At 51.2% G+C, this 11,580-nt stretch overlaps 1 protein-coding gene across 4 annotated transcripts; it reads right to left on the bottom strand.

Moving 5' to 3' along the window:
* Positions 1–3,652: 3,652 nt before the first annotated feature.
* On the bottom strand, positions 3,653–6,806 carry POLR2I (RNA polymerase II subunit I). 4 transcript variants are annotated; one of them, XM_039325064.1, is made up of 6 exons: positions 6,580–6,806; positions 6,353–6,407; positions 5,587–5,660; positions 4,892–4,932; positions 4,183–4,234; positions 3,653–3,836 (listed from the first exon to the last, which is right to left on the bottom strand). In XM_039325064.1, exons 1-6 carry the CDS (start codon positions 6,636–6,638, stop codon positions 3,734–3,736), a joined length of 384 nt encoding a protein of 127 aa, XP_039180998.1. In that variant the 5' UTR covers positions 6,639–6,806; the 3' UTR covers positions 3,653–3,733. The 4 variants fall into 4 exon arrangements, with proteins under 4 accessions (XP_039180998.1, XP_039180999.1, XP_039181000.1 ...); XM_039325065.1 differs by having other exon boundaries at positions 4,892–4,966; positions 6,580–6,749; XM_039325066.1 differs by having other exon boundaries at positions 6,495–6,633.
* Positions 6,807–11,580: the final 4,774 nt, after the last annotated feature.

Here is an 11,580-nt window from a genome sequence, read left to right as displayed (position 1 = left end):
TTTGAGAAACACTGAGTAAAGCTTAGGATGAGGCAGGATTGTATTCCTGCAGCCACTTGGTTCGAGGAATGGAGGGAGGGCTCCATGGGAAGCAGAGGGCTTCTTCCGATTGGGCTTGCCTAAAGCTCCATCCAGGGAACGGTTGCACAAGCTGCAGGTGAGCCTTTTCCAGGGTGGTTTGTTAATCAAAAAAAAGGATGTGCGCATTAAAATTACACCGCTCAGAAACCTGACCACGGAAACAGGTTTATTCAAATCAGAGCACTCAGCAAACATGGAAATCTGGTGCTGTTTGAAGAGACCTGTTTGCTTTTAAGTGCAAAGCAGCACAAAGGCTGGGTGGAAGAAAAATCTCGGGGACACGGGCTCCCCAAATAACAACCCAGAGATCCACTGGGTTCATACTGACTGTGAGATCATATCCAGGGAGGCCCAATTTGATTGCAAGCAAAATTTGGCTTTGTTTTTTCCCAATGTTTGGCCCAAGCCAACTTTTATTCCCAGCCCAGTAGAAGAGCGTGTGTATGGCTAGGGTCAGCTAGATGACCATTGAAGAAGAGATCCTTCTTGCATCTTTGGCTGAGGAATTCTGGGAGTTGAAGTCCATTGACAAACACTGCTAATGCAAAGATTTGGGTCTCCATTGCACACTGAATTAAGTCACATTTTTTCTGTTATATGATCAAATGTTCTGTGTTTGAGGATTTTCCCTGTCCAGCCTGCCCTACCTCACAGGATTGTTGTGCTGCAAGTGGTGGAAGGCTTAGCTGGTCTTCTCATATTCAGATTCTGTTGCTGCTTTTGAAGATGACTTTCTTGTCCTGGTGGGAACCAGAGAGATGGATAACTGACCTTAACTCTGCCCTCCAGAGTTAAATTGCAAGATTTGCATAGATTGAATGCAAGCAGATGTAGATCTGTACATTAGAAGCACCCAATATGCAAAAGAGATGCAATGGGATAATCCCCCACCCCCAATTTAGATGCAAATTGCCAGCACATCTAGAGTTGCTCTTAAATAGCCCACCCACAGACTCATTCCAGTTCATCGGAATGGTGTTGAGATTTTGGACTTTGCTGGATGATAAGACAATTGATGTGGTCACTTCGGGAGTGACCTTCCTATTCTTGCTGGGAGCTGGGGTGGGGGTTAGAAGCAGGAATTGGGGTCCATGGTTTGGAAAGAAAGAAGCAACGGTTTGCATTTTTATTTTTTTTTAGGGTATATTGATAATCCTGGCTCTTCAACTTGTTTGAAATTATAGGTCAGACTTTTATTGGGAAGTAAATTCGAACTGGAGATTTGCTAATTGTGGGGGTTGGACTGGAAGACCTCCAAGGTCCCTTTCAACTCTGATACTCATTCTTTTACAAGAAGAAATAAGTCGATACAGAAGAAACTCAAGGTTTAGGAAGGGGGGCAAACACCATAAAGGATATTTTCTTCTTCTTGGCCATGAAGTGTCTACTTTAAGGACCTTCCATGGTTGGTCATCATCACCGTGTTCAACGTGTTGGTCCATCTGAAACCCAAACCTGGCATCCGACCAGCCATGCCGAAGTCCTTTCTGATAAAACGTCGTAACTCGGCACAGCTAAGAAGACGGAACTGGGGGGAGCTCTCTGACCAGCTCCGGGGAGACTTGTATGTCCCAGGTAGGTGAAGCTCTTGAATGGCATCTTTCCGGGCAGGGACTCTTATGGTCATGTTGGCTGGGGATCATGGGAATGAGGGACTCCCACATCTGGAGGGCACCCAGTTGGGGAAGAACTGCCATGGGAGAGAGGAAGAGGCGCAAGAGACCAAGTTATCCCACTCTCTGGCTGTCAGGTCTCCAGCTCTCTTCCTAGCATATTCCTGGAGATGGCCGAGTCCCCTACAGATAGTCCTCGACTTACGACCACAATGGAGCCCAAAGGTTCTGCCACTGAGACATTTGTTCAGTGTGTTGTGTCCCTGTACTTGCAAAAGTCACTAAAAATAACATCCTTGTTGGCTGTCTTGATCTCCGAAGAGACCTGTGTGGCCCAGGCCCTCGTCAACCCCGCAGTGCTCAGCATCAGCAGCCAGAGCAAGTGGGACGGAGGAGACCCCCACCGCTTTCCCCAAAGCCTGCTTTATTCGCAGCCCCCTGCTGCGGAGAAGCCGCCTCTGTGCAACCAGGTAAGGGGCAGTTCAAAATGAAACACACACAGACATACACACACCAGGAAAACTGGATTTGGGACTTCAGCAATCTTCATAAGCCAAGGATGAGAGTCTTGAGACTGCCTGCGTTGTCTGCCTGCTGTTGGTCTTGCCTTTTTTCCCCTTCCCCAAATTGATTTTGGTAGTTGTATTATCTTTTTATCCTGGTTTGTTGCCCATAATTCTTTTGGTAGATGGGGACACATCTTCCTTCCTTCCTTCCTTCCTTCCTTCCTTCCTTCCTTCCTTCCTTCCTTCCTTCCTTCCTTCCTTCCTTCCTTCCTTCCTCCCTCCCTCCCTCCCTCCCTCCCTCCCTCCCTTCTTTTTCTTCCTTCCATCCACTATTCCTCCCTCCCTCTCTCCCTCAGGGCATGGGTCTCCCCACTCAGGCAGACTTCCAGTGCTCCGTCTGCAGCAAACGCTTCCCGCTGCAGCGCATGCTGAACCGCCACCGCAAGAGCCACAGCCCTGTCAAGAAGCACCGGTGCAGCTACTGCAGCAAAGGCTTCAACGACACCTTTGACCTCAAGAGGCACCTGAGGACGCACACAGGTGAGGGCCGGCAGGCAAGGGGAAATAGGGAGGGAAAGGGATTCACCTCTGCTACAGCAAGTCCTCGACTTACAACCATTCATTTAGCCATCGTCCCAAGTTACAGGGGCACTAAAAAAAGTGGTTCGTCACTGGGGCTCCCCCTTAGGATTGTGGCCGATCCACAACCAGGAGCAGAATTTCCATTGCTAAGCAAGGCCGTTGTTATTTGATCTATGCCTGACAACAATCTTTTTTTTTTGCTATCGTTGTTAAGCGAATCACTGCAGTTAAGTGGTCATTAAGTGAATCCAGCTTTCCCCACCCACTTTGCTTGTTGGAAGCCAGTGGGGAAGGTCATGAATGGCGATCACGTGACCTCAGGACACTTCAATCCTCAGAAATCCACACCAGTTGCCCAAAGGCCCAAATTTGGACCCTGCGACTTTGGGGAAGGCCGTTGACGGTCGTAAATGCGAGTCATAACTCCCTTTCTTCAGTGCTTTTATCATTTTGAACGGTCGCTAAACGCACGGTCGTTAAGTCAAGGACCTTTGCCAATGCCGTGTGTCGCTGCCTGCAGGCATCCGCCCGTACCGCTGCTGCCTCTGCGGCGACAAGGGCTTCACGCAGCGCTGCTCCCTGGAGTCACACCTGAGGAAGATCCACCGCCTCCCCCAGATCTATGGCTACCGGGAGCGCCGGGCCAAACTCTTTGTCTGCGAGGGGTGTGGCTTCACCTGCAGCACCAGCGACGAGTACCACAGGCACACCTGCCAGGAGCCCTCCGCCCCTGCCTACCTTGGGACGACTTCCCCAAACCAGGGGCAGCTGGTTTTCGGGCTCAGTTGCACCTTCTGCTGAGTTAGAAGCCTAAATCACAAACAATATCATTCTGCTGAGGTCGCCCACGCACGAGGCTGGAGTCTTCTGTAAAAAATAAACCATTTATTAGAGCAAAGGACAATTCAGACAGGCTGAACAGATAAATAGCGGAGAATCGCAGTGGGGAAGTCATCGGTGGCCGGGAGACAGGAAGAGGTCTGGCAGGGTTTCACTCTGTCCAACGGTGACCGCAGTGGGGGGCTGTGCAGACATAGTAGAGGCGCATGGCATCCTGGGAAAGAAACGGGGGGGGGGGTGAGAAAGGCAACCATGATTTTGTGATTCCAGACGTCACTTCTTGCAGAGATGGTCCCTTGAGAAAGCAGAGAAGCAAAGGGCCTCTCCAGATCTCCAGCGGGCTCCTAAATCAACTTTCTGACCTGGTGTTCTCTAGATGAGTTGGGGTACAGTCCTTTTGCCAGACTCCTGGGCAGGCCGTGCTGGGCTCCAAAGATATCCAGGTTTATGACTACAAGCAGCAAAGGCCCATCATCCCTCAGGGCATTTCAGAGTGATATAATCCTAAGGTGAAATAACTAACCACTCACCTACCCCACATTGAAAAGCCATTTCCTCACCTCAGCCCTCGCGCTGTGAGACTGGAAAAAGACGGCTTCTTTGTGGCCACACCTGGAAGGCAAAGCCAGGCATCAAACAAGGTAGGGAAAGTGTGCAGAACGTGGCTGGCGGAATTCTTTCCAGCCACTTTACCAACCGGACCTACGTGTGTACATGTACGGATGCACAGACAACTCAGGCAGGCTGCAACCCACTGCAGTGGGTCCCCTGGCCAGGAGGGCTGAGGATTGAATTGCATTCTAACTTACTCTCCACCCCCACCTATTTCTGCTGGCCTCTCCTCTCCAGAGTCCAGCCTATTTCCAAATCTGATTTTTCTTTTGCCAGCCTGGCTCCTTCCCACCATTTCTTTAGAACAGGGATCCCCAAGTCCCAGTCCGTGGACCAGTACCAGTCCACAGCAATGCCAGAAACCGGTCTGCACAAACAAGGAAAGCCCCATCCATAGGATGCAGGCAGCACATAAAACCACACACCCTCCGGTCCATGGAAAAACATCTCTCCACATAACCGGTTCCTGGTGCCCAAAAGATTGCTGACCCCTGCTTTAGAATACAAAAGTAGGATAAAATATCCCAGAAAACGTCCAAATTCTGCTCACTTTCAAGTTTTAGAACAGCGTTTCTTGACCCCGGCAACTTAAAGAAGTGTGGATTTCATTTCCTAGAATTCCCCAGCCTGGTTATTTAAGCTAAAGCAACTACTCACTTCTGACAGGGGTGATCCTCTGTCCGGGGCAGAGTGGGATCCTGAGAGACATCAGCAATGATCTGTGTTAATTCGCTAAAAGCAAAATTTATTTAGATTTTTTTATTTAACCTGGGAGGTTTGGTTCACAACAAATAAAATCAATCCAAGAATAGCAAATTCAATTCTAAGTTAAGACTACCTGTACTATAAAAGTAATATAAAAACACATAGCAGCCAGGCACAATTTAATCCATCGCCCATAAAATCAGAAATGGCTCTTGCCCACCCACAAGGCCCCAGGCTCAACCACAAAGCCAGCTTTCCGAGGCCTTCCGAAAGACCAAGTAGGATGGGGTCAATCTAATCTTGAGGGAAGATGCTCCAAAGGGCGGGTGCCACCACAGATAAGGCTCTCCTTCTGGGCCTTGCCAACCCACACTCCTTAGGGTACCCACCACATGCCCTCTGTGCCCGATCAGATAGCAGAGGTACCAACAACTGGGCAGAAACAGTCCCGTTGTTAAGCCACAAAAGTTTCAAGAATAACGCCCAGCAAGCTGGGTAAGGCCCAGTCTCACGACTTGCAAGACTAGACCAAAGCCTGTGGGGGTAACCCTCCACCGTCCTCCTCAATTTGAGGGGGCAGGGAGGGGCTCCTCCCCAAACTTGCCCCCCAAGTGAGCCATCTTTTTCCGTGGTCCTCAAGGACTTACTCCACTTCGTGGGTGATCTTGTTGACGTAGATGCAGCTGTTGTCAGCTTCCTGCTGGTAGTCGCAGTTCCGGCACTGGAGAAGGAGGAAGAGAAAGGGTGAGGGAAAAAAGAAGCGGGTAAGACCTGGATGTCCCCCTCCCCACAAAGTGTCTGCAGTGGAGGGCCAGGCAGGCTCGGATGGTTGATGGCACTTTGGAGGCCTTGGGGTCCAAACACTTCCATGGGGTGGGGAGCCCCAGCAATGGAGAAATGAGTAAGTCAGACTCCCATGCTCTGCAGCAGGAGGGCAGGAGCCCATGGACTGGCCTGTTTTAAAGTCCAGAATAGCATTTCTCAATACGGGCCATTTAAGATGTCTGGACATTGACTCCCAGAATTCCCTAGCCAGCCTGAATTCTGAATTCTGGAATCCACTGATCTTCAGGTTCACTGGAATCCTTGCTGGGGAATTCTGGGAACCTAAAAGTGGCCAGGTTTGAAAAGCGGGTCCAAGCAAAGTGACTGAGTGGGGTTAGAGGGGCCGAGACCCCCAACTTTCAGGCCCATCCCAGGTTTTCAGGGAAGCTGGGTTTCCACCTCGCCTTGCCCTTCCAATGGCTTCTAACCCATCCAGCCCCTTCCGTTTGTGAGGGCCTCTCAACCTTGGCCATTTTAAGAAAATTCTGGACTTCAACTCCCAGAATCCCCCAGCGAGCCAGCACATGCCCCCACGGACCGGAGCATGCTGGGAAATGAAATCCTCCCCTGCAGGCCTCCCTTACTTACCGCGTAAAGCAGGATCCGGTTCTCCTTGTCCTCCTTCGGGTACAGCATGTTGTTGCTGGGCGAGAGGGAGCAAGAAAGGGCGGTGAGGCCTTTCTAAAAACAGGCCCGGATAGCGCGACGGGGAGGGGAGGATGGGACATACGGTTCAACGTCTCACGGAGAAACTGGGGCGGACTATCGCTCCCATGCTGACGAGTCGGGCCCTTCCCGACCCTCCGCCCGCTCACCATTCCTGGCAGAAGCGGATTCCCACGAAGCCCGGCTCGTAGGCCCCTTCCGACTCCATGGCAACCGCGCCGAGCGGTCTCCGGCGCCTATGCGCACGCGCCTACGGCGATCACGTCTGCGCAGTCTAGACTCTCGAAGTTCGGCACCGCTTCGACTACGGGAGACCGCGAGGGTCGTGATTCTCTGAAGCCGAACGTCTCAGAAGGAGGCGAGAAGCAGGCTCCGGAGGGGTGACGTCACCAGGAAGTTATGTTCCCCGCTCGTTGACATCATCTCTGGACGTCCCGGCCGCGTGACGTCATTCACGGAGTGCCCAAGGTGGAGGGCCTCATTGGCAATGGAAAAACCTATCTCCCTTAAAAGACCCATAATGCTGGGCAAGGCGGAAGGAGAAGAGGAGGCTGAAGGACCCATCTCCCTTGAAAAGCCCATAAAGCTGGGCAAACGGAAGGAGGAGGCGGCTGAAGGACCCATCTCCCTTGAAAAGCCCATAATGCTGGGCAAGGCGGAAGGTCTTCCTTGGTGCCTCTTGGGGGTCTTTTCCACCTGGAAAAGACCCCCCAAGAGGCACCAAGGAAGAGGGCCATATAGAATAGAATAAAATAGAACTCTTTATTGATCAAGTGTGATTGGACACACAAGAATCTGTCTCCGGTGCAGAAGCTCACAGTGTACATAAAAACAAGCAAGTCATCCGTCATAGAGCGAGGCAGCGCTGGCCTGAGAGCCCGAGCAGAGCAGAGCAGAGACGCTGGCGCAGAGGCTGCGTTTTCTATCGATTGGGGTGGGGAAGACATGGAGCTTTCGCTCCTGCGCGCCCAGCCGCCAGCGAAACCTTGCCCTTTCCTCCATCAGCAGCCGCCCGGCTTCAGCCTTGCCCACCCCTATCCATCGCGCCTCCTCATTGGTCGCTTCCGCTCTCGCGAGATGGATCGCGACTTTCTATTGGCGGGCCTCCTCACCCGGCTTTCAAGGGCGGACGAGTGTAAGTGTCCAAGACCTCCTCGGGTGCTTAATGAGGTGCTGTTGGAAGCTGAGACTCCCGGTAGAGCAACAAACCTGTAGGCTTTGTTTTTCTTTATTCAGAAAAATATTCCAGCAGTGTTCAAGAAGTCACCGTTAAGAGACGAATGCCTTCTTGTTAAGCCATTTTATTTGGATGGGTAGAAGAATATTTTGCTAGTGATTGCAGAGACCACAACATCAAAATATTCTCACAAACTCTGGGTCTGAATTTATCTGAAATGGTATACGGTTTCCTGCCCTTAGCAGGGAAGGGGTTGGACTAGAAGACCTCCAAAGTCCCTTCCAACTCTATTTAATAATAACAACAGTAATAACAATTATCCCAAAGCAATTGTTCACTGTATTTTCTCTCCCTGTTAAGGAAAAACATACAGAAAAGAGAAACTATTCTCCTTTTAGCTGTTGTTTTGTGGTTAATTCGGGATTCAGGGGAAATGTCTCTTTGGCCGCCTCCTCTGGTTCAAGGCTGTGCTCCAGCTCAAAATATGGAGTTGCGTTGTTTTGTGGAGGCTGTACTGATAGCAAGTGGGAGGTCTTGTGGCAGGACTTTTGATTCTCTTCACCCCAAGCCCAGTTGGTAAAAGCAGGAAAGTCTGCCCTCTTATGGACACCTTTCATCAACCCCTGATCAAGAATTCCAGTGACTTACTGTGATTCCTACAACTCAGTGCTTTTTTCCTAGGGCCACTCAAAGTACACCTTTGATAAAGGAATATACATAATAAGCAAACACCCATAAAACTGAGCTTAGATAGATAGATAGATAGGTAGGTAGGTAGGTAGGTAGGTGGGTGGGTGGGTGGGTAGAAAGAATAATTCAAATATTTTATTGTTTAACATAAGCATCACATCTTCCAAGTGTAACCCAGCTGCAACAGTTTGTACAATTCAAAACATAATACAGTCCTAAAGATAAAATACATAAAAATATCCAATATTTTAAGGATAAAAAGTCATATTTTTATCATTGTAAAAATTACAAAAGCAATGATAAAATACCATAATGGGTTAAATAGTTCACCAATTTAAAATGGCATTTTTGATAAAAAGCTGAGGTGTAAAAGAAACAACAGTTGTCATCAAAAGATTTCTCTCAGAAGAAAGAAAATGCAATTTCAGTATTCAAATACATGAATATCACAACAGTATTTCTTGGTGAAGAGATGGTGATAAGAATGGATATATAAAGGATACATAAAAACAGGCAAAAGATAAAATATCTTGTTTACCATAAGCATCACAACTACTTAACAGTAAATCAGGAGTAAAACACAGCTTTATTACAAAAAATACACATCAAACAGAATGTTACCAAATCTGAATCCCATTTAGAGATATTTCAGAAACAAGAAGATAAATGTGTGTGACAGAAGAAATCAAAATTATTGAGGTGACAGCCACATGCTGTGTGTCATGACTATTTATTAGTCAAAACATAACTTACACATTTTAAACAACAGCCAAGGATAACATTATTCCCAGATGGAAAAATAGAAATCTTTTATCAATCACTGGCCACACACTGGTCATTTAAAAGGGCTGCTAAGGTTTTCTTTCTGGTTCTAAGAACCATCGCCATGGCTAAATTTACGCTAGGCAAGAAATTATAAAATCTATTATTAATCACCAGCCACACTAGTCATTTAAATAGGCCATTGAGATGTTTTCTGCTTCTAAGAAGCAACATCATGCCTAAATTAAACCAGGCAGGAAATCTACTCAGGGTTTCAATGGCCACATCTAGAATTAAAAGGGGTCACACAGATTTATTTTCTAGTTTGAAGATCTAATGTCTCACCCTAGCAAAAAATCTAGTTATTAATTTATTGAGATGGCAATACTTCATAACAAAGTTCGACACCAGGTTTACTTTTGGTTCTAAGAGATCTGGCTGCTACTGACATTATTTCTCAGGGTATGAAGGTGGGAGGGAAGCGATCCAAAAGGATTCCCTTCCAGTTTGAGACTCAGCTGGGGATCCTCAGGCACTGGAGGAAGCTTGTAGTTGAGGGCTATTGACTCTTCCCGTGTGATTCTCCCTGGCTGCTCACTCAGCGACCGAAAGGGTCTCCCTTCAGTGTGAGGCTCAGAGTGTCTGCTCAGAGACTGAATGAGCCTGGGAGCCGACTGGCTGCTTCTCATTCAGTGTGAGTGTCACAGAGTGGTAACTGAGGGACTGAAAGACCCTCATCATGAGGGGAATGGGTGTTTAGGCATGGACCCTTGGCGATGGGTGATTGCAGGGCCTCTGGGCTGTGGCTGCTCAATAGGTTTTGGGGCATTGCAGCTTTGTCACCAGGATGGAGAGAGGGGAAGTGATGGCAGGAATCACAGCCGCTGGGGCCACTGGGGGGGGGGGCAGCCAGGCGAGAGTGTGTTGGGGGTACCAGGAAAGGGCGGGTGCATCAAGGGGGCTTCATGAAGACAGCTTGGCTCGCATTTCAAACGAACAAGGGGAGGAAGAGCAAGGCCGGTGCAAGGGGGAGGCGGGCTGGGGGAGGCACACAGGCGAACAAGCAAGGCCACTGTGGCTTTTCCCCACGCTTCCCTCCCAGACGGGTTGCAGTTCCATCAGCCCCCACATCCCTTGCCATTTGCCCCCGTTTCCCTCCCAAGGCGCAAGCAGTCGCATCAGCCCCCCCAGCCCTTGCCATTTGCCCACCCTTCCCTCCCAAGGCGCAAGGAGTCGCATCAGCCCCCCAGCCCTTGCCATTTGCCTGCCCTTCCCTCCCAAGGCGCAAGCAGTCGCATCAGCCCCCCAGCCCTTGCCATTTGCCCACCCTTCCCTCCCAAGGCATAAGCAGTCGCATCAGCCCCCCAGCCCTTGCCATTTGCCCACCCTTCCCTCCCAAGGCGCAAGGAGTCGCATCAGCCCCCCAGCCCTCAGCCCCCCAAGGCCCTTGCCATTTGCCCACCCTTCCCTCCCAAGGCGCAAGGAGTCGCATCAGCCCCCCAGCCCTTGCCATTTGCCCGCCCTTCCCTCCCAGGCGCAAGGAGTCGCATTGCCATTTGCCCCCCTTCCCCCCAAGGCGCAAGGAGTCGCATCAGCCCCCCAGCCATGCCATTTGCCCGCCCTTCCCTCCCAAGGCGAAAGGAGTCGCATCAGCCCCCCAGCCCTTGCCATTTGCCCACCCTTCCCTCCCAAGGCGCAAGGAGTCGCATCAGCCCCCCAGCCCTTGCCATTTGCCCACCCTTCCCTCCCAAGGCGCAAGGAGTCGCATCAGCCCCCCAGCCCTTGCCATTTGCCCGCCCTTCCCTCCCAAGGCGCAAGGAGTCGCATCAGCCCCCCAGCCCTTGCCATTTGCCCACCCCTCCCCTCCCAAGGCGCAAGGAGTCACATCAGCCCCCCAACCTTTGCCATTTGCCCGCCCTCCCCTCCCAAGGCGCAAGTAGTCGCATCAGCCCCCCAGCCCTTGCCATTTGCCCACCCCTCCCCTCCCAAGGCGCAAGGAGTCGCATCAGCCCCCCAACCCTTGCCATTTGCCCGCCCTTCCCTCACAAGGCGCAAGCAGTCGCATCAGCCCCCCAGCTCTTGCCAGTTGCCCGTCCTCCCCTCCCAAGGCGCAAGCAGTCGCATCAGCCCCTAGCCCTTGCCAGTTGCCTGCCCTCCCCTCCCAAGGCGCAAGAAGTCGCATCAGCCCCCCAGCTCTTGCCATTTGCCCGCCCTCCCCTCCCAAGGCGCAAGCAGTCGCATCAGCCCCCCAGCTCTTGCCCTTTGCCCGCCCTCCCCTCCCAAGGCGCAAGCAGTCGCATCAGCCCCCCAGCCCTTGCCATTTGCCCGCCCTCCCCTCCCAAGGCGCAAAAAGTCGCATCAGCCCCCCAGCCCTTGCCAGTTGCCCTCCCTTCCCTCCCAAGGGGCAGTCGCATCAGCCCCCCAGCCCTTGCCATTTGCCCGCCTTCCCCTCCCAAGGCGCAAGCAGTCGCATCAGCCCCCCACAGCTCTTGCCCCTTTGCACGCCCTCCCCTCCCAAGGC

Source organism: Crotalus tigris, unplaced genomic scaffold (genome assembly GCF_016545835.1).
Source record: "Crotalus tigris isolate CLP2741 ecotype Arizona unplaced genomic scaffold, ASM1654583v1 scf7180000024316.1084291, whole genome shotgun sequence".
NCBI lineage: Eukaryota > Metazoa > Chordata > Lepidosauria > Squamata > Viperidae > Crotalus > Crotalus tigris.
This window is presented reverse-complemented; position numbering and strand designations above follow the sequence as displayed.

Excerpts from the sequence above, each read along its gene's own strand:
- POLR2I (XM_039325064.1), bottom strand. The coding sequence starts at position 6,638 with ATGGAGTCGGAAGGGGCCTACGAGCCGGGCTTCGTGGGAATCCGCTTC. Across the intron at positions 5,661-6,352 it reads ACCGGATCCTGCTTTACGCG|TGCCGGAACTGCGACTACCA; the intron begins GTAAGTAAGGGA and ends CTCCTTCTCCAG. Across the intron at positions 4,933-5,586 it reads AAGATCACCCACGAAGTGGA|GATCCCACTCTGCCCCGGAC; the intron begins GTAAGTCCTTGA and ends GATGTCTCTCAG.